Source organism: Candida tropicalis (genome assembly GCF_000006335.3).
Source record: "Candida tropicalis MYA-3404 genomic scaffold supercont3.5, whole genome shotgun sequence".
NCBI classification, from domain to species: Eukaryota; Fungi; Ascomycota; class Pichiomycetes; order Serinales; family Debaryomycetaceae; genus Candida; species Candida tropicalis.
Genome location: NW_003020057.1, coordinates 1,205,378 through 1,227,444, shown reverse-complemented (window position 1 = coordinate 1,227,444; position 22,067 = coordinate 1,205,378). Strand labels below are relative to the sequence as shown.

Here is a 22,067-nt window from a genome sequence, read left to right as displayed (position 1 = left end):
TTCTTTTCAGTTTTCATTCTGTAAGCATTTGACATAGAAAAAAAAATAGACAATCAACATCACCTAGCACAACAACATCAATATTCTACAACAACCAACAGACAATGGGATCAAAGAAATTCTCTGCTTTTCCAGATGGGAACTCATATGTTCATTTCAATAATACCATAAATCGTTTAATTATTGCCAATAGTGAAGGGTTAATTAAAGTTTTCAATACTGAAGATTCTGAATCAGAACCAATTTCTATCGATATTTTGGATAATTTAACTTCAGTCACTTCTAATGGTGATAAAAATCTTGTATTAACGACTACTGATGGTAAATTGGAACTTGTTGATTTGACTACTAATACTTCAAAGGGAGTATTGCATAGATCTGAATTACCTTTACGTGATACTGTTTTCATTAATCAAGGAAATCGTGTTTTATGTGGTGGAGATGAAAATAAATTGACTATTATTGATTTACAAACTAACGATGAAGATGATAATAAAATTACTAATATAACATTACCCGATCAATTACTTAATATTTCATATAATTATGCTGGTGAATTGGCTAGTGTTAGTTTGTCTAATGGTGATGTACAAATTTATTCGGTGGTTAATGAACAACCTAATTTATTACATACTTTGAAGAATATACTTCCGAGTAAAATTCATGTTTCTATGGATAAAGTTGATTTCAATGAAGAGCACCATGATGAGTTGTTAAGCACTTCTACTGAATGGTCTCAAAATGGACAATATTTACTTGTACCTACAGTGGACAATAGTATTCAAGTTTATGATAGACAAGATTGGAATAATCCAATTAAAAATTTTAAGAATGATAGTGGGAAAATAATTGATTTCAAATTACTGCCATTGGGAAAATTGGCTATTTTATCATTGAATGTGTTTAAAGTATTTGATTTTGATTCAGGTAAACTTATCCATGAAGATGATTTTGATTTTGATGAAGATGCATATCCATTGAATTTAGATTGGAAAGATGGTACATTATTTGTTGGAAGTACTAATGGGGAAACATTACAATTGGATAATGTTGTTCTGAAGTCTAAAGATGTATTGACAAGTTTGTTTGTTAGTGATGCCGAAGATGATGAAGCAGAGGAACCAATAGATGCCGGTAATGAAACCGATGAGTTGTTGCGTAAATCAGATGATGAACAAGATATTGATGATTTGGAAAATGATGATATTGACATTCGTAAAAAACGTCGTAACAATTTGAAACTCCATGAAGAAGATGATTTAGTAATTGATGAAGAAGAAGATATTGAACCAGCATCAAGAAATGGTAATGTATACAGAAGTAATGGACATAAAAGATTCAAATCTAGTTCACCATCTGTTGCAGTTGTAAGTAAAATCAAACCATATTCACCAGGATCAACTCCATTTGAAAACAAGGGTGCTTCTATTGATAGAAGATATTTGACAATGAATAATATTGGGTACGCTTGGATTGTGCAAAATAAAGATGGTAGAAATACCAGTTCAACCAACAATAACAGTATAACAGTTTCCTTTTTTGATAGGGCACTACATAGTGAATATCATTTCACTGATTATCATAATTTTGATTTAGCGTCCATGAATCAAAGAGGGATCTTACTAGGTTCAAGTGAATCAGGATTACTCTATTATAGATCACACAATGAAGCAACAAATGATCAATGGGAAAGGAAATTGCCTTTGTTACCTGGTGAATACCTTACTAGTATTTGTATCACTGATATGAAATCAGCAAATAATACAATTATCATAGGAACAAGTTTAGGATATTTAAGATTTTTCAATCAATTTGGAGTTTGTATAAATGTTATGAAAGTATTACCAATTATCACATTAATTGCATCGGCCACAAACAATTTATTTATGATTAATCAAGTTTCTTATAATGTTTATTCATACCTGATAATTGATATTAATCAAGATTATAAATATATCCAACACAATTCACAAATGCCAATAAAAGAAGCGGCCCCATTAATTAAAGGTATTTTCTTCAATGAATTTAATGATCCATGTATTGTTGGCGGAGAAGATGATACTTTATTGGTGTTACAATCATGGAGAGATTCACAAAATGCCAAATGGATACCTATTTTGAATTGTCAATTAGCATTAACTGAATATGGATCTAATGATAATAAGAAAAACTGGAAATGTTGGCCATTAGGTTTGGTGAATGATAAATTAAACTGTTTAATTTTAAAGAATAATAATCAATATCCCGGATTCCCATTACCTTTACCTATTGAATTAGATATTGAATTGCCTATCAAATTAAAACACGAAGAAGATGAAGCCGAAGAGAACTTTTTACGTTCTTTAACCATGGGTAAATTAATTACTGATTCATTGAATGATGAATTAAATGTTGATGTTGAAGAAGATGAAGTCATGGAAAGATTAAATCAATACAGTATATTATTTGATAAATCATTATTGAAATTATTTGGGGAAGCTTGTAAAGAAAGTAAGCTCGGTAAAGCATTCAGTATTGCAAGACTTATCAAAACCGATAAAGCATTATTAGCTGCTTCAAGAATATCCGAAAGAATGGAATTTTTAAACTTGGCTACTAAAATTGGTCAATTAAGAGATCTGTTGGTTGATATAGATAGTGATTAGGAATTATCAAAACACGTATATTGTAAGTAAATAATAACAAAATAATTTAAACAATCATCGAGTAAGGAAAAGAATTTAATGTGAAGGTAATAAAAACATAAAAAAAATTAAGACATATCCATGTTGAAATTTAAATTTTGACAAAAGAATGACACTATTAATAATATATACAGGTGATAAATGAATGGATGAATATAAATGAAATGGATTATAATGTCTTCATGTTCTTCTTTTATTGGTTTTATTCTATAACTTGTTGCATGGAAATTTTACAATTGTTTTCTAATAAAGTTAAGAACAATTGGAGTGACCCATAAAGCACCAGCAACGATACCAGCAAATTTCAAAGTATCGTAAGCGTATTGTTCTTGTAATTTCTTTTGTTCTTCAGTTGGTTGTGGACCGCCGTACATAGTGTATTTGATTAGTTTGAAATTGAAAGTTAAAAAGAAGTTGAAAGTGTCAAATGAATGGAGAACGAAGAAAAAAATTTTTTTTTTTTTGCTTTGATTTTGGTTGCCATTTTGGCACTACAGCAACAAAGAAGAGGAATAAAAATTGACTGCTCACTTGCCGGTCCGATCCCGTCGCGGGCTTGTCAGTGAATTATATTTAGTGCGGGAACGACCTGGCTTGTCAAACGAAAGAGAGAGAGAGAGAGAGAGAAAAAAGAAAAGAGAAGAAAAGACAATCTAATGATCATGAACAATTTTTTTATTGGTATACTATTGAGTAAAGAATATTTTTACAACCAAAATTATTAAAGACAACCAATAATAATTCGTATGACGTCAATTAAACCGTTTCAATTAGAAGATTTATTTGAACTAAACCCAGTCAATTTAGATCCATTAACAGAGAATTTCAACATTTCATTCTATTCCCAATACTTGACTGATTGGCCACAGTTGTTTTATAAATCAGTTGAAACCCCCAATAACGAATCAAGTGGATATATGATGGCTAAAACAGAAGGTAAATTATCCAAAAAAGAATGGCACACTCATATAACTGCCGTTACTGTAAGTGATAAATATCGTAGAATCGGTTTGGCTTCGAAATTATGTTTAGAATTGGAAAATTTGACTCAAGTTAAAGATACTTTATTCATTGATTTATTTGTTAAAGTTACTAATACTTTGGGTAGAATCTTGTATGAAAAATTGGGGTATAGTGTTTATAGAAGAGTGGTTGGGTACTATGGTCGAGAAATGCCAGAGGATAGAAATAAAATTGATGATGATATAGATGCATTTGATATGAGAAAACTGTTACCAAGAGATGTTGATAATGAGACAATACGTAATAATGGTGAAAAAGTCTATGTGCTACCTAATGAAGTAGTTTTCTAGATTGTTAGATAATATACAGATAATAAATCTCCAGATTTCTTACATACACCTCTTAAGAAGAAGGTTGGACGCACCCGGCGGAACAAGGGAACTCTCCCGCCACGCAGCACACAAGGGTCAGCCATTTCTTTTTTTTTCTCTTCTTTTCCTCCACCGAATTATTCTTTTTTAGTCATACACACACGCAACGAATAATCACACTTGTTTCTGCAGCAATTATTACAAAGTTATAAAGCCAGAGAAAGAAACAAAGGGAAAAATTTTTTTTGTTCTTTTTTTTTTTTTATTTCAAATTGCTTTCATTCTTTTTCTTTTTAGATTAATCAACCAAATAATGTCACATAAAGCTTTATTTAAAGGAAGGAGGTTTGATAGAGATGGTACTCCATCCAATTCCTCGAGCAGAGCTCAATCAGTGTCAAGAACTCCTTTGAGATCTGACGATTCAGATTATGAAAGTGATGCTGAAGAACAAGATTATATTCGAATTGAAGAATTATTACGTGAAAAATTATCAAATTTACATCAACAAGAAGTTGAATTGTCTAAAGAAGATCGTATTAGTGCTGGTGATAGACGTCAACACGAGGCTTTAAGTTTGAATAGAGCCAGAATTCAAGAAAGTTCAAGTATTAATGATATTATTTCATCGTTGGAATTCTCGAGAAATGATGTTTCCCTGCAATCCCGTGAATTATTATTAGCTCAATTGTATAAAATTATTGTTTCAAAATCATTGGTTGTTTATAATGAAGAACATACTAGTACCCCAGATTATGTTGATGAGGACAAAGTTTCAAAATTAATCAATGTTTTCACTACTGGTAACTATAGAAGTGAATTGGAATTCTTGTACTTATATCGTGCTTTGGTTGCATTGATTTGTAGTGATATTGAAGAATTTGGTGTTTTAGTGTCAACAGAATTACTTAACCATATTGAAAAGCTTATCACCGAACCAGCCAATAGTATTGTTACTAATGAAAATAAAGCTCAAGTTATTTCTGGTTATGTTACTTTAACTTTGGTTTTGCATAGTGGCGCTTCTAGTTTTGGTATTGAGGATCGTGTTGCCATGTTGATGGAAATTGGAGAAGGTTATACTGCTAGTGCCACTACTTTGAAAAAAGAGGTTGAATCAGGAGATCGTGAACATTCTACATTTATAACCGACAAAAATTTAGATAAAAAGTTGATTAATGAGGCTAATAGTAAAGTCAATGCCGAAGCCTCGGTTGCAGTTGCCGCTATCCATGGCGTTGGTTGTTTATTAACATTACTTCCACAAGGTGCATTTTTGAATGAAATTGTTGAAGATTTGATGTTTAAATTGGTTCCACTCTTGGATAATGATGAAGATAGAGATATTGCCAAGGCTGCAGGAAGAACCATTGGTGTTATTTATGAATTGTATGATTATCGTCAAAATGATGATGAGGTTAATGACGAAAACTATGATGAAGATTATAATGTCAATTCCCCATATTATGAACAAGAATCACTTCTAGCCATTTTAACCAGATTGCTTAATTTATCATCCAAGAAAGTTGCTAAAAAGGACAAAAAGGATATCAGTTCTGTATTTAGAAACATTTCTAATACCATTCATGCCTATACTAATCCAAAAGATAGAGAACAAATTTACAAGAGAACTCCGGACGGGCTTGAATTGCTCGAAACCACAACTGATCCGATCTATATCAAATTATCCAAATATAGATCATTAAAAATCAATAGTTGGTTCCTTTATTTTAGATTGAAACAATTAAGATGGTGTTTTAGTTTTGGACTCCATAATCAATTGGTTAGTAATGAAAGCATTAGAGATGTTTTGAAAGAACCAGAAAATGAATTCCATTATGGTACACAAAATGAGATCGATGAAAGTTTACTAGATGATGATAATTCTGAATTCTTACATGAATACATGGATCAGAAACATTCAAATGATGAAAAGACTCGTAATGCCAAAAGAAAGAAGGATAGAATGGTCAAAATTGGTGAACAACTTGAAGAATTAAATTTGACTACATAGTGTACAATTTTTGAATATAATGTATACGGATAATTGTTTTGTTTTGTAATTAATAGACAATTTCAAGTATGAATATTTCGTTTAACATATTAATTATTAGTCAAGGCGGGTTATGTGGATAGAGTTTTTTTTTTATTTTATATGTATATTTTATTTTTCACCCAACAATGATTCATGGACTGACAATGAAACAGGCGGGTAAATACTGTGGGTGAATAGACTCTTTGGTTTCATGTCAACCCTTTCCCCCATGGTGTCAAGCTTCGTCCTTTGATTAAACAATGGATATTGAAAGCATTTTGTGATACTTAGTTGTAGTATCATTACATCATGAAATATGAAATATGAAAAAAAAAAAAAAAAAAACAATTTGGTTTTGTAGAGCTTGCGCGTTAATCGTTTTCTTTATTGTTGTTTCCCATATTACGTAACCATCACACTAAATTGTAAGTAAAGAGACAACCTGTAAATATTTTCTATTTTTTTTCCGTTGTCTCTCTCTCACACACACTCTCTCTCTTTTGATTTCGTCACAGGATCATTTCTCATACTCACCATTACCATCACCATCATCTACAACTACAACTACAATCTTGACCTCTACTACGGGCAGCAGTTGGCTAGAGGATCTCATATTTATTCCATATCTCATACGCATATCACCAGATCATCCTATTATGCACATATAATTCAAACCTACTTTCAGAAGAAAAAAAAAAAAGAAAAAGAAAAATATCTATTGTTGACTAATCAGAATATACATCTATCCCATAATATTAGAATGACTGAATTATATTTCCTACGTCATGGTGAAAGAATAGATCACGCGTTACTCAAAGACCCTCAAGCAAAACCAATATTGGAAGAGTATAAAGATTATGATCCTTCTTTAGCCACTTCGGCAATTCCACAATTACAAACAGCTGTGGATGATTTATGTAATTTAACTAAAGCATTTCAAGATAAAGATTCAACTCAAAGAAAAAACGTATTTATTCATTTCAGCCCATATTTAAGATGTTGTCAAACAGCAGATATTCTAATAACTGAATTGAAAGCTTCATTTTTGGAGAAATTCCCAAATTATAAAGTAAGATTTCAATTATTGGGTGATTTTGCATTGAGTGAATGGATTCATGATAAAATGAAAAATAAACCACCTTTTGTTGATTCTGATGATGCGTATAATATGTATACACCTAATTTGAAATCTTTAAAAAATAAAAATGCTTGTTCTAATTTTAGACCAACAATCACTTTGGGTCCGTATAATGGTCCCGATTTAAGTTACAAAGATTATCAAGCAAGATGTAAAGATTATTTCCAGAAACTATTGGCAACTTATAATAAGCCTTCATATATCAGAAACCAAGATATTATTATTATCGTATCACATGGATATGCTATAAATCAATTTATCACATATTTTATTAATCATCCATTATTTGAAGAAAATCCCAGAAGCAGTTTTTAATTTTGCTCAGCGAGTATTAAAAGATGATATTAAAGACCCAGAAGATCCGAATGATCCATTTAATTATACTTGGAAATTAATTCAAGACGCATTACATTTAATCCATGAAGAAGACGTGGATACTACTTTGAATTTAGAAACGGATATAGTGTATTATCAAACCAATTTTATTAAGAAAGATGATGCAGCAGCCTTATCAAAGCCAAAGGAGTCCAATGATTGCAAACCAAGACCTTCATTTAAGATTAAGGAAACTTCCGCATCAAACCCAGGAGGGAGAGTACCTGTTCCTGCCAAGGGTAATTATATATGTGCCGCTGCAAAGGATTGGATTCCCAATGCAAAACATTTTAAAATTAAATCTGAGTTCAAAGAGAAACTAATGAATGATGAATCATTTAGAAAGAATTTCAGCATTACAAACCATCCTTCAAGACCAATTAGTCCTGACGTATCTCCTAACTCGGCTCCAACAAGAATAAATTCTGTTATTGATTTATCTAAACTTATGAGTAATGAAGATATTCAACCTATGAAATTAAAATATTCCAATACTTCTGAAATACCCATTCTGAAAATCAATTCTCGTATGAATTCACAAGTTAATCTTGCAAATTATGGAAACTCAAACATGGGTTCTAAAACAGGATCAATGGTTGATTTTAAAAATTTCATTAGTTCCCAGAATTCATCCAAGGATAATTCAACTGCCGATTTACCTAAATATATTGCATCATTACAAAATAGAAGTAGGTCCAGTTCAAATCCATTGATGAATGTTATGGTTTCGCATAATGCTGATGATTCATATTTCCCGTCACATATTGTTGGACGTGTCAAATCACCAGAGTCAGACATGTCTGTAGACGGATCTATAAGTGAACAAGATGAACAACTTGGTAGTATAAGTGAAGATAATGAACCACATTCAGCTGAACCGATTGGATTATTTGATTCCATGGTGGGAAGAAATTCACCAATTGAGCCATTAAATCGAGCACGTTCATTAAATAAAAGAAGAACAAATAGTCCGTTATTTGTTGCACAAACTCAAAGAAAACTGCAATCACTGTTAGCACAGAATTCATTCAGTCAACTTAGTAAAATTGCCCAAGATCCAATGCAAAAATCCTACAGTGAAAGTAGAGTCAACAAGGGCTCCAAAATCAGTAATGGTGATGATGAAGATAACGATGATGATGATCATGATGATGATGGAAGAATGTTTTCTTTATCTTTTAGTTCATCAATGAAGAAAGCTGTTAGTGAAAGGGCGCCGATTACCAATCGTCCAAGAACGAATTCATTCAAGTTGTTTCAATCGAATTCCAATGATAAACGTAATAATTCCTCCACTCGTTCAATGTTTTATAATTTTGACAGTAGTGGAGGTTCATCTTCTTCTGAAGATGATAGTGATAGTGATGATAATTATGACAATAATAATAATAATAATAATACAAAGAAACAAACTCCGAGATATACACCTAATAGAGATGATAAAGGCACCACTGACTATTTCTGGTTTGGTCAAAATAGATGAAATACAATCAAATTAGTATATAACTTTAAAACAAGATTGCTTTGGTGTGTTTTATGTTAAGAGTAATTCATAAATATATAGATATTAATTTATTAATTAGCAAAATGGTTGTAAAAAAAATAATAAAGTCAAACCATATTGGTACATTTCGCACGACCCTGACTAAATTGGTAGACAACTCCAAAAAAAAAAAAATGAATTAGAGGAATACAGAGAGAAATCGCACACTTGTGTTGCTAAGTCATAATCATACACGTCTTATCAGCCAAGTTGGGGATTTAGTCATGGCTACGATATCAAACCCACAGAGCAATTTGGTTCCAAGATCAAAGATATCAACGACATTTGGATTATCAAAAGATTTATCATCCCCAATTACCGTTAAAATATGTTATCTTGAATGTACAAAAGAATCAGTTCAACTAGTTCCATTATCTACGAAATTTGAAGATCCTTCAGTTTTCAAAAAATTATCACAAATTTATAAGAATTCTGATTTATTTGTTGAAATTAGGGTATATGATGGTAAGAATAATAATCCAATAAGTACTCCTGTTAGAACTTCATATAAATCATTCAATAATAAACTGAGAATTTGGAATCAATTTTTAAAATTGAATATTGATTATAATCAAGTATCAATTGATTCATATATGAAATTTACTATTTGTGAATATATTGATACTAAACCTAGTGTGTTTGGAGTAGCTTATTTATCATTATTTAATCATGAATCATCAACACTACGGAACGGATCGCAAAAAATCCCCATGTATACTGAACTAGATGCCACTAGTCATTGTCAGGATATACAGTACGGAGATTTAACAGGATTGACTGATTTGGAGAAAAGTTTAATTGACTATGAAAATGGTAAATATCTGAGATTAAATTGGTTGGATAAAATGGTACTACCAAAACTTCGTCAAGTAAATCCTAAAATTGAGAGTGACCATGATTATTATTTATATATTGAATTACCTCAATTTGAATTTCCTGTGGTATATTCCGATGTTACATATAAAATCCCCACAGTTACACCGATTACAGATCCTACACCTGCTACAGACGGCTCTTTGAATTCTAATATTATTATAAATTCAATTGAAATACCCATGTCAACTTCTACTGATCCTAAAATAATGAAAGTATATGATCCTGATTTTCAAATTACGGCTAATAATCATGCCAACCCCAATGCCAATATATTTGATCCAATTGAGTTGAAGTATCGAAAATTAGAAAGAAACATCAATAATAACTCTATATTAGATAAAGAGTTAAAGCCAACACCTGAATTGAGAGATGAATTGTTGCATATTTTAGTGAAACCTTCAAATGCTGAATTGTCAGACAATGAAAAGAATCTTATTTGGAAATTTCGGTACTATTTTAGTAGAAATAATTCTGTTAATGATCCAAGTAACAAGTCAGTAAAATCGTTCTTGCCAAAATTTTTGAAATCAATAAATTGGGAGAACGATTATGAATTGGATCACACTTTCAAGGAAATAATTCCCTATTATTGGAGTGTTGATAAATTACAAATAGGTGATGCTCTAGACTTGTTGGGTGATTACTTCAATCCGTACACTTTAGGGAAGCCGATATTTCAGGATGAGCCTCTGGTAGATACCTCCTCAAAAGATCCGAAATTAAAAGATGATGAAAAGAGATTTATGAAGATATTCAATAATGTGTGCTATTTAAGGAAACTTGCAGTGGAGAGATTAAGACTTGCAAGTAGTGAGGAATTGTTGTTATATTTGCTTCAATTGGTTCAAGCATTGAAGTATGAAGCATTGATTTATGAAAGAAGTCCTATTAATCTAGATAAGAAAAACTCAACAAATGGTGATGAGCTGCCATTGACATCACCATTGGCTAATTTCTTAATTGAAACTGCTGTTGAGAATGATAAATTGGGTAATTTCTTTTACTGGTATGTCAAAGTTGAGAATGAAGATCAATTGAATAACCCTCATCCTGATGGTGCAATTAAAATTTATTCCGTGATACTTAATCGATACATTGAAATGCTTAAAGCACATTGCCATGAAAACAAATTACCATATTATAAGCATTTGAAACATCAAATCTGGTTCATCAAAAAATTAACCGGTTTGGTTGAATTGTTAAGAGCCTCCTTCAAGAAAAATGAAGCTACGGCAAAGAAAGTTGAATATCTTCGAGAGTATTTAGCTAGTTCAGGAAACGGATTACTCAAATTTCCAGAACCTTTTCCATTACCATTAAATCCATCTGTTATAGTATGTGGATGTTATCCAGAAGAATCATCTGTGTTTAAATCATCATTGGCACCTTTGAAGATTACTTTGAAAACAATTGAAAAGAAGAAACCTACACATGCTACATCGCAAATATTTGGTAAGAAATCCAAATACGGCAAATACCCGTTGATGTTTAAGATTGGTGATGATTTAAGACAAGATCAGTTAGTTATTCAAATCATTAATTTAATGGACCAGTTACTTAAAAACGAGAATCTTGATTTGAAGTTAACTCCATACAAGATTCTAGCGACTAGTCCTATTGCTGGTTTGATTCAATTTGTACCTAACGAAACTTTGGATTCAATTTTGTCTAAAACATATCCTTCGTCAATTACAGATAGATCGTCATCACTTCCTCCTACTATTGCAAATAATGGAATACTCAACTACCTTCGATTACATAGTCAGGAGCAACAATCAGTTGAGCCCGTTTCCAAAAGTATACTAAGCAGTCACAGCAGTAGTACGGCAACACTTCCTCCACAACCTAAGCCTGCAATTACATCTGATTTGGGTGTCTCCCCAATACTTATGGAGAATTATGTTAAATCTTGTGCTGGATATTGTGTAATTACTTATATTTTAGGTGTTGGTGATAGACATTTAGACAACTTGTTGTTATCACCAAACGGGAAATTCTGGCATGCTGATTTTGGGTATATTCTTGGAAGAGATCCAAAACCGTTCCCGCCATTGATGAAATTACCAATTCAAGTAATTGATGGTATGGGTGGTTTAAATCATGAGAATTATAATATTTTCAAAAGTTATTGTTTTATAACATATACAACTTTACGCAAAAATAGCAATTTGATTTTGAATTTGTTCCAATTAATGTTGGATGCAAATATACCTGATATACAATTTGATCCACTGCGAGTAATTGAAAAGGTACAAGAGAAATTTTGTTTGCAAATGACTGAAGAAGAAGCCATATTACATTTCCAGGATCTTATCAACGATAGTGTTAATGCATTTTTACCTGTGGTTATTGATAGACTTCATAGTTTGGCCCAATACTGGAGGGCATGATGTCATGATCATTGGTTTTTGTGTTGCTTTTGTGTTGCTTTTGTGTATGCTGTCGAACTTTCCTGTTGATGCGATCTACTATTATTTTTAGTTTTTCTTTTCCTTCTTCTCTCATTTGATAGCAATTAAATAGTTTACCATTGATGTTACGAACGATCTCATCGACTGTGTGAATGTCTATGATACTGGATATTATGGAACTGTGAGGCTATTTTTAAACATTCTTCTTGAAGATGAAATTTCATCTGCAAAAAGATTAATACATCTCGCAGATATTTAGGTTCATTAGTGATTTGATTTTTTTCTTCCCTTCTTTATTACTGGTGTTTATGATTTGTCCCAATTAGGAAGAGAGAGACAAAAAAAATTAACACTTTGATTTTCAACTTGAAACTTGGTCTTTGGTAACTTGTATAATTAGGCTAAATTGCAGTGAAAGGTCCTTATTTTCACCATCTTTCTTTTCTCTTCTTTCATTTCTTTCTCATTCATCGTCAATTCAAACCACTGCTTCTGTTAGTTAATCACATCCCCCATTGATAGTGAATCCAATCAAGATCATTATACCAGATTATCAATCCATTTCGAGAGATTAACAGAAAACTCGTTAAAAAAAGAAGAATCAAGTCATATTTACAAATCAATAAAATAAATAAGTTGTTTTCTCATCACGTTCATTTAAATCAAACCCAGCCGTATTCATTTTTATAATTAACAGACTATTAGTTATTCGTTTCCTTTCCTTCGTTCGTTCGTTTTATTGTTTTTGTTCTTGTTTTTGAAAAATAAAAAGCACATCTATTCCTAGATCAATCCTCTTGCATTCACTTATTCATTCATTTATTCATCCGTAGTTTGATTTCTTAATGACAACAATAGCCATTCCTCCATTACCATTTAAAGTGAAAACTGTTGTTTCATGGGCAGGTGAAGAAGATGGAGATTTAGGATTCATGGAAAATGAAATAGTTGAAGTTTATTCCATAGTTGATGAAAGTTGGTGGAGTGGTAAATTACGAAGAAATAATGCTGAAGGAATATTTCCAAAAGATTATGTGGCCATTCTTGAAGATAAATTAAATCATTCAATGTCATCTTTATCATTACAAGATACTAGAAGTACTCCTACTAAACAATATGATAATGATTATAATGGTAGAAGAAGTGCTGGTGGAAATACTCCTTTAGGCGGCAGTTATCCAAGAATGAAAAATAATTTTGCCAATGATTCTATTGATTATGATGCAATTGATCAAAGTTTTGAACAACTGCAACAAGGTTATGAAGATGGTGGTAGATATGGTAAACCATATACGCCAACTAAAAATAATGTTCGTTCTTCAAAATACATGCTGTCCTCAATGAATCATCCAAAGAATAAATTAACTTATCAACAACAAGAAGAATTATTAAGACAAAAGGAAAAAGAAATTGAATATTTTAAAGCAATGCAACAACAACAAAGTTATCATGTAAAACCAAAAGTTTCAATGGATAATAAAAGACTATCATTTCAACATGTGCAAAGTAGTCCTGATGTCATTGGTAAACAACAGCAACAACAACATTATCAACAACTGGATTATAACTCACCAATGAGCATGAAATCCCCATCTTATATTGATGTTTCTCATACTTCAAAACAAGCCTTTAATACAACTATTGATAATGCATATTTACCTGATGAATATAGCAACACACCAACCAAATCACAAAAGAGGGCATCTGTTTCAAAAGAACATGACATACTTCAAGAATATGAAGAAATTGCCAGAAAGAAAGCACAATTGGAAATGGAATTGGAAAGATTAAGACAAGTTGAAAAAGCTGCTAATAAAATAGCGGAAATGAAAAGTCCTATTCAAAAGGATAATTATTCAATTGATTCTTATGGTACTGACGCATCCAAAAAATTTTCATCCAAAGATGATTTAAGTAAAAAATTGTCAAGATTTGCTACTGATGAATATGATGATGATGATAATGATAATGATGTACGTAGGAATCATCGTTCTCCATCTCCACGTGATGAATCTCCACCACCACCTCCACCACCAAAACATACCAAACCAGCTTATCATTATGATGAATTCAATAGATCTGGAAATATAAATGGTGAGAGTAAAGTACCATTTGATGCTGATGATTTTAGAATTTCAACTGCTTCACAAAGTAAAATGGATGAAGATGCATACCTTAAATTATCATTAAGACAAGAGGAGTTGAAAAATTCAATTAAATCATTACAAAGTGATGTTTTAAATTTATCAGAATTGAGTGCAACCAGTGCTGGTTCTTTCTATAGACATAAATTTGAAAAAGGATTCCAAGAAAGTATTCAACTTAAACCGAGTGTTAATTCTAGAAAAGATGATGATTTCAAAAATGATGAACTTGATAAAAAATCAGAAGTAATGGAAGCTGTTTTCCAAGATAAGAAATCAAAACCAAATATTTTCCAGAAATTATTACGTAAAAATACAGAAGAACTTAATCCAATTGAAAGGAAAATCCAAAAACTGAATGAAATTGATTGGGCTACTTTCAAACAAGATATCAATAGAATGAATTCCTTAACTTCACATGATAAACAAAACAGAACTAAACGAGTAGTAAGACAAGATGGTGGATTGATTATTAAACCATTGGATTATATTTCTGAAATCAACACTAATGAAACTGTTGGTTCAGATGATGTACTTGATTTAAGAAATGTTCAATACAGTAGAATCGATACATTTGTTCTGAGTTATGATCTTAGTCATGATTTAAATGAATTTATTTCTGATATATCTACTAAATTTCATTTAAGAGTTGTTGATCAAATTAGAGGTATTTTAACTCATTTATGTAAATTTGAAATCATTGAAGAACCTTCTAAAATTCTGCAAGTTAAACCTAAATTGGCTGAAGTTCAAAAAGCCGGCAAAGTAACTATTTATCAACTTAATTATATTTTCAAGAAAATCTTGGATGCATTAAGAATTCCATGTGAAGTTGTATTAGGATTCTGGAAAAAACCTAATGAATTTTATCATAATGAACAATATGTTGTTAATCATTGTTGGCTTTCAGTATTGGTTGATAATAATTTCCGTATAATGGATATTTATAATTTCAAAAACCCATCCATATGTAATTTGAGACAGGATAAAACCAATGAATTTTATTTCTTAGCTGAACCACTAAGTGTGGTATCAACTCATATTCCATGTATTATTGATTTACAACATGTTATGCCACCTATTGATCCAAATATTGCCTTTTATTTACCACGTACATATTCTGGATTTTACAAGAGTGATTTAAGTTTTAAAAATTTCAATAATGCATTGACTAGATTACATGATTTGGAGTTGTTTGAATTAGAACTTAGTATACCACATGATGTTGAATTATTTACATTAGTTAAAACATCAAAGATAACATCTAATGAATTAAGTTTATGTCAAATTAAATGGGTTAATCATAAAAGAGTAGCGAAAATTAAAGCAGTATTACCAGAAAATGAATCAGTGGGTGTATTACAAATATTTGCTGGAGCCAAAGGATTACAAAAACATTTTGATAATATTCATGAATTGGCAATTGTTATTCCATTAATGCATCAAGGTATTTCAAAACAAACTAAATTTGTACAAAAATTTCCAACTGTTCAAAGTCAAAGAAATGATTTATATATTGTTAAACCTCAAACAAGTAAAATCATTGCTAATAATTTATATAATTTTGAAATTGAACAATATCCATCTACTGGGGTTAATTCAGGATCAGGTTTAATGAATCAAGATTTTAAATTAGTTATTGAATCACCATCAGGAAAATATTTGAAATTAAGTAAAGAAGATATGACTAAACCTTATGGAACTTATTCATTAAATATGAAATGTCATGAAACTGGTATGTATAGAGGTTTAGTAATTGGTGATAGTGGTAACAGTTGGTATGTTTTTGCACAATGGGAATGTGTTCAAGGCACAGTCACTAATTAGGAAAATCAATCCCACTGAGTTGTTGTTGTAAGGCATTTAAGTTCCTTATAATTATCATGTAAATTAATAATATTGCATATCTATAATATATATATATATATAATAAATAAAGTTAAAGAAATATATTTAATAATTAGTCTATTGATTTGTATGTGATTTACGATCTCGAACTGATGATAAATTCAGAGTATCTTCCCCTTCAACATGAATAACTTCATTATCAACTGATTCACTTGAAGCAATTGATTTTTCTTCATCTTGTTTTTGATTATCTTCAGCATGAATCCATTTCTTCATAAATTTCACCAAGACATTAGCAGTTATAACTTGTTCAGCTTGATATAAAACTAAAGGAACTAAAATAATACCTAATTTTGGATTATGAGAACCATATTGTGAAGAAACTAAAGAAACACCCAAAGCTGCAGTTTTAGCAGGTCCACATAACATAATAGCAACAGTATCTTTTCGATTATAATAAAATGGACGAAATATAAAATAACAAATTTTATAAAAATTTGAAGAAGATTCATTTGGTTCATTGAAAAGCCATTTTTTAATCCAAATTGGTCTTGAATACATATAAGTTATAATTGTGAAAAATAAATAAATTCCAATATTGAAAAATACTAAAAAAATAATTGAAGCATGACTAACACTCGTAAAAGCATTTTGAGCAAAAGCAGTTGAAAAAGATTGAAACATAATTAATAATAACATAAATGAACCAACTTTATTTAATTTAAAAGTAGTTAAACACCATTTAGTTTGAATTGGGAAAATATTTTGTACAACTTGACCAACAAATAATGGTATAAAAACAGATAATCCCAATTGTTTCATTGTTTCAGCATATAATTGTTGAATAGTTGAATCACCATTTGGTTGATGACTTGGATTACCAAATTCCCATGTTCCTTTCATATACATTTGTAATAAAGCAGGGGTTATAAATGCTCCAAGTATATTACCAATGAAAACTTCACATAATGTTAAAATATCATTACCATCAGCTAATTTCGTCATAACAACATTTGAACTAACAGTAGTTGGACAAGCATGAGTAACAATCATACCAACAAGTAACCAATCATCAATTTGTTTATTATGAGCATGTTTAATACCCAGACAAATACCAAATATAATTGAACTTGTTATTAAAAATGACATTGATAATACTGTAAAATGAGCTCTCCAATTAGCTGCATTAACAACTAATTGTTTTGAAGACATTGATAATCCACTAATTAAAAAAATTACAGCTACTGCTCCATATCCAATACTATATTCTGCTCTTATCATACCTCCTTGTTTAGCAAATTGTGGATATGAATGAGCTATTGCTATAAATGCCCCAAGAAATAGGAAAAACCATTGACTTATTAGAAATGATATTGTTTTGGATATCCAAGAATATGTTTTTGTTTGTTTAAATTCTTCAAATGTCATATTATTATCATATGTTATAATAAGTTGAATGTCTAGTTAAAGAAGAATAGCTTATCAATAAATTATTCTCTTTTTTTTAGAAGAAAAAGTGGATAATTGCTGGGGTTTATATCAGAAGACGTTATTCGCTTGTTTTTTCTGGTGGTGGTGGTGATGGTTCCTTTTTTGCGATCTAATATTTCGAGTGTTCGGCCCGGATTCATACCAAGAGATCTCGGCGCGGCTTATGCTTTTTCGATTGACTAGAATTGATTCACCATCACCATCACCGGATCAACAATAATTTCAAGGGCAATTCACCGAAACAACAATAAGAGAAAAGAAAACAGGGGGGAATAGGCTAAGCGGAAACATTGCATAAATAATATCATTGACTATTCTATTACGGAACGCAAATTATGGTGTTTAATCTAGTATTAAGTGGTAAAGTAGTCTCGGGTATTGTCAAACAAATAGCACGTGAGTTGTACACAATAATATTAGACACACATTACCACATATTGTATAATCCTAAATTGTGGATCATATTTCATAACTTGTTCTAATGACTGAAGGTGATCCGGTGTCGATTTTGATTTAAAAAAAAAGTAATATCTCCCGGGATTAATATGTTGACTTCCATTCATCAAATAAAATATAGTGCATCACACGACCTTCTGTAGCCAAAGTACACGCAAGTGCTCACACACACACACACACACACACACACATCAAGAAACTAATTTTCCACACGGTATCAATCTAATCATCATCAGCATCTCATAGTTATATCACTCCCAACAACCATGTCCACAGCAGCGGTTGAATCACGAAGACCCGAGAGTAAGTCAGTGTCGTCAGCATCAGCATCATCGAGTAGTGCACCACAAGTACTAAATTATACAAAAGAAAGAAAAGTAGGAGAAGGTACATATGCTGTTGTTTATTTAGGGAAACAAGTTTCAACTAAACGTAAAATAGCTATTAAAGAAATTAAAACAGGATTATTTAAAGATGGATTAGATATGTCAGCATTAAGAGAAGTTAAATATTTACAAGAATTAAAACATCCTAATGTTATTGAATTAATTGATGTTTTTTCAACTAAAAATAATTTAAATTTAGTATTGGAATTTCTACCTTGTGATCTTGAAGTTTTAATTAAAGATAAATCAATAGTTTTCAAATCTTCAGATATAAAATCATGGTTATTAATGACATTAAGAGGTATTCATCATTGTCATAGAAATTTTATATTACATCGAGATTTAAAACCAAATAATTTATTATTATCACCAGATGGACAATTAAAAATTGCTGATTTTGGTTTAGCTAGAGCATTAGGTAATCCAAATGAAGATTTATCATCAAATGTAGTTACAAGATGGTATAGAGCACCAGAATTATTATTTGGAGCAAGACATTATACAGGAGCAATTGATATTTGGTCAATTGGAATTATATTTGCTGAATTAATGTTAAGAATTCCTTATTTAGCAGGTAAAGATGATGTTGATCAATTAGATGTTACATTTAGAGCTTATGGTACTCCAACTGAACAAATTTGGCCAAATGTTTCAAGTTTACCAATGTATAATTCTTTACATGTTTATCCTCCTCCTTCAAAACAAGAATTAAGAACTAGATTTAGTGCAGCTACTGAAAAAGCTCTTGATTTATTAATTTTAATGACTCAATTGGATCCTAGTAGAAGATGTGATTCTACTCAAGCTCTATTACATGATTATTTCACTGAAAGTCCTCGTCCTACTGATCCTGAAAATTTACCTAAAAAATCATCAAGTAATAAAAGAGAAAATGAAGATGATGATGGAAGTTTAAATAATAAAAGAACACACGTATAGTTGTGTTAATATCTATGTATTTATATATATATATATGGTAATTTATATAAAGGATAATAAATTGTGGAATTATTTTTCATGATTGAAGATTTTTTTGGTACAGTTTGTAACTTTATGTGTTGTTTTATCGGCACCTTTATGTAAATTATTATTTAGATGTTTAGAATGTTTCACAAGTTTATCATCTAATTCATGTAACCCTTCCCTTAATTGGAAAGTTTCATGTTCTGAAGATGAAGCATCAATCATAGGAAACCCCATTATTTTTGACTTTAAAAATTTAATTGTAGTAAAAGAATATAATTATTTGAAATAATAATGAGACAAACAAAAGAATAAAATATCATCAATGGATTGGTGAATAATTTATCAACAATTTATACTCTTCTTATCATTAAAAAAACGGTCATGACGTAACATAAAGATGATCTTACTAAAATGGAAAATCATAACCTTACTGCATCATCATATTCCATCTATTCCGTATCCTCTCGTGAATTACTTTTTTTTTTTTTTGCTTATCCCAGGGTCATCATTTATGTAATGTATACTTATTAAAAGTCTATCAAATGCAAAATCTATTTATGGTAAATATCTCTGACATATTCTGCTATAGCCCAAGAAGCTGTTAATCCTGGACTTTCAATGCCCAAAAGATTAACAAATCCTGGAAATCCATCTTCTTCTTTAATTACAAAATCAGCAAATTTTGAAATGTTGTCTTCTCTTGACAATATTTTTGGTCTGACTCCAGAATATGAAGGATGTAAAGAATTAAGAGTGATATCAGGGAAATATGTTTTTATAGCTTCATAAGCTTTAGATAAATTCTTTGGATTTGGTGTATAATCAATTTCATTTGCCTTTTTAATATCTAACCATTCTAAATCTGGACCAAATCTTAATTGGCCACCTAAATCAAAAGTTAAATGGGTACCTAATGAAGCAGCATTTGGATTAGGACATGGATAAATCAATACATCAGTAACTTTTCCAATTGATGTTTCTGGCAGATAACTGAAATAATTGCCTTTAGCAAAATATCCTTGATAATGACGTTCTTTAGGTAATAATAAATTAGAAACTTCAGGAGCATATAAACCTGCTGAATTAATAACATTATCTGAAGTTACTTGCATTTCACCGGATTCAGATTGTAATGTCAATGTATAATTTGAAGTACCTTTATTATATTCAAGATTTGTTAGTTCTGTATTTAATCCAAGAGTACCATCATTATTTTCAAATATAGATTGATGGAAAAGTGTATAATCATGAGCTGATATTATCCCCGTGGTTGGACTTTCAAGAATAGCAGATTCAGCTCTAATTAATGGATATTTTTCATTAGCTTGTTTAGTAGTTATAAAATTAACAGGTACATCTACTTCATCACTAATTTTTTTTAATTTTTCAAGATATTCAGCTTCTTTTTCATCTTGAGCAACTATCCATTTCCCACATTTTTTCAAAGGTACTTGAAATTTCCCATTTAACCAAGCATCATAAATTTTATTTTTACCAAGTATACAAAGCTTTGATTTTAAAGAACCAGGAGGATAATAAATACCAGCATGTATAACTTCTGAATTTCTAGATGTTGTTTCCATACCCAATTGTTCATTCTTATCAATTAATAACACTTCATTACCATCTTGTTGTTGTAATTCCCCAGCAATTGCCGTACCAACAATCCCTCCACCAATTACAACATGGGAGAAATCCGATGATAATGAGTTACATGTATGAAAACCACGTTTTTTGATCAACAGTCTAAACATCTTATTCTAAAAAATATCAGAAATCAATCCTGAATTTGTCTCTTTATTAAAGATCTTATATTGGCTGCCTAATTGTTGTAAAAAAATAAAAAATAAAAAGAAAGATCCAATCGAGAATCGTTGTTTTTATTTTTTAGGTTCCTCTTTCCATTTTGGTATTTTTCTCGGTCAATAACTCCGGGGTAGTGTCACGTGATATAATTAACAAATGTAAGCCAAAATAAAAAATAAAAAAAAAATTTGCAGCAATAAGCGAGGAGAACTAAATAATTTTTGATTATGATTATAGTAACGTTTTAATTAATTGATCCATAAAGTACATTGACGAATGTAAAGACGGGTAAAAAAACAACAAGAAGAAGCAATATAAGAGCAAGTATAAATGAAATAGTGACTTATATCTCTTGTAAGCATTACATAATCGTTGGGGGACTTTTCTGGATATTTTTTTTTTTTTTGCAATTATTTTGGATTGAATCATGATATAATTTTATTAACGAAAGTCTTTGATTTACAAAAACAAAAAAAAAGGTTTTTAGAACCGAACTATCCATGGACATTATTGAGTCTAGACTGGTTATATAATTCTTGAAATGGGTGATCATGTGCATGACCCTTGATATATA

General features: G+C 30.6%; 10 protein-coding genes across 10 annotated transcripts; 8 read left to right on the top strand and 2 right to left on the bottom strand. All coding sequences in view use genetic code 12, as the record gives it.

Annotated features, from left to right (window-relative positions):
* Positions 1 to 104: 104 nt before the first annotated feature.
* CTRG_04221 (chromatin-binding protein) lies at positions 105 to 2,645 on the top strand (the record flags this gene model as incomplete). The annotated part of the gene is made up of 1 exon (XM_002549878.1): positions 105 to 2,645. The coding sequence occupies one exon, from the start codon at positions 105 to 107 to the stop codon at positions 2,643 to 2,645; it is 2,541 nt and encodes an 846-aa protein (XP_002549924.1).
* A 785-nt stretch (positions 2,646 to 3,430) lies between these two features.
* Positions 3,431 to 3,997, top strand: CTRG_04220 (peptide alpha-N-acetyltransferase complex B subunit; the record flags this gene model as incomplete). Its single annotated transcript, XM_002549877.1, has 1 exon — positions 3,431 to 3,997. The coding sequence occupies one exon, from the start codon at positions 3,431 to 3,433 to the stop codon at positions 3,995 to 3,997; it is 567 nt and encodes a 188-aa protein (XP_002549923.1).
* Positions 3,998 to 4,331: 334 nt separating this feature from the next.
* CTRG_04219 (uncharacterized protein) lies at positions 4,332 to 6,032 on the top strand (the record flags this gene model as incomplete). The annotated part of the gene is made up of 1 exon (XM_002549876.1): positions 4,332 to 6,032. One exon carries the CDS (start codon positions 4,332 to 4,334, stop codon positions 6,030 to 6,032), a length of 1,701 nt encoding a protein of 566 aa, XP_002549922.1.
* Positions 6,033 to 6,813: 781 nt separating this feature from the next.
* On the top strand, positions 6,814 to 7,506 carry CTRG_04218 (uncharacterized protein; the record flags this gene model as incomplete). The annotated part of the gene is made up of 1 exon (XM_002549875.1): positions 6,814 to 7,506. One exon carries the CDS (start codon positions 6,814 to 6,816, stop codon positions 7,504 to 7,506), a length of 693 nt encoding a protein of 230 aa, XP_002549921.1.
* Positions 7,507 to 7,888: 382 nt separating this feature from the next.
* On the top strand, positions 7,889 to 9,049 carry CTRG_04217 (uncharacterized protein; the record flags this gene model as incomplete). The annotated part of the gene is made up of 1 exon (XM_002549874.1): positions 7,889 to 9,049. The coding sequence occupies one exon, from the start codon at positions 7,889 to 7,891 to the stop codon at positions 9,047 to 9,049; it is 1,161 nt and encodes a 386-aa protein (XP_002549920.1).
* Positions 9,050 to 9,333: 284 nt separating this feature from the next.
* Positions 9,334 to 12,375, top strand: VPS34 (phosphatidylinositol 3-kinase; the record flags this gene model as incomplete). Its single annotated transcript, XM_002549873.1, has 1 exon — positions 9,334 to 12,375. The coding sequence occupies one exon, from the start codon at positions 9,334 to 9,336 to the stop codon at positions 12,373 to 12,375; it is 3,042 nt and encodes a 1,013-aa protein (XP_002549919.1).
* An 866-nt stretch (positions 12,376 to 13,241) lies between these two features.
* Positions 13,242 to 16,367, top strand: CTRG_04215 (uncharacterized protein; the record flags this gene model as incomplete). The annotated part of the gene is made up of 1 exon (XM_002549872.1): positions 13,242 to 16,367. One exon carries the CDS (start codon positions 13,242 to 13,244, stop codon positions 16,365 to 16,367), a length of 3,126 nt encoding a protein of 1,041 aa, XP_002549918.1.
* A 138-nt stretch (positions 16,368 to 16,505) lies between these two features.
* On the bottom strand, positions 16,506 to 17,816 carry RCH1 (Rch1p; the record flags this gene model as incomplete). Its single annotated transcript, XM_002549871.1, has 1 exon — positions 16,506 to 17,816. One exon carries the CDS (start codon positions 17,814 to 17,816, stop codon positions 16,506 to 16,508), a length of 1,311 nt encoding a protein of 436 aa, XP_002549917.1.
* Positions 17,817 to 18,601: 785 nt separating this feature from the next.
* CTRG_04213 (TFIIH complex serine/threonine-protein kinase subunit) lies at positions 18,602 to 19,660 on the top strand (the record flags this gene model as incomplete). Its single annotated transcript, XM_002549870.1, has 1 exon — positions 18,602 to 19,660. The coding sequence occupies one exon, from the start codon at positions 18,602 to 18,604 to the stop codon at positions 19,658 to 19,660; it is 1,059 nt and encodes a 352-aa protein (XP_002549916.1).
* A 578-nt stretch (positions 19,661 to 20,238) lies between these two features.
* Positions 20,239 to 21,441, bottom strand: CTRG_04212 (uncharacterized protein; the record flags this gene model as incomplete). Its single annotated transcript, XM_002549869.1, has 1 exon — positions 20,239 to 21,441. The coding sequence occupies one exon, from the start codon at positions 21,439 to 21,441 to the stop codon at positions 20,239 to 20,241; it is 1,203 nt and encodes a 400-aa protein (XP_002549915.1).
* Positions 21,442 to 22,067: the final 626 nt, after the last annotated feature.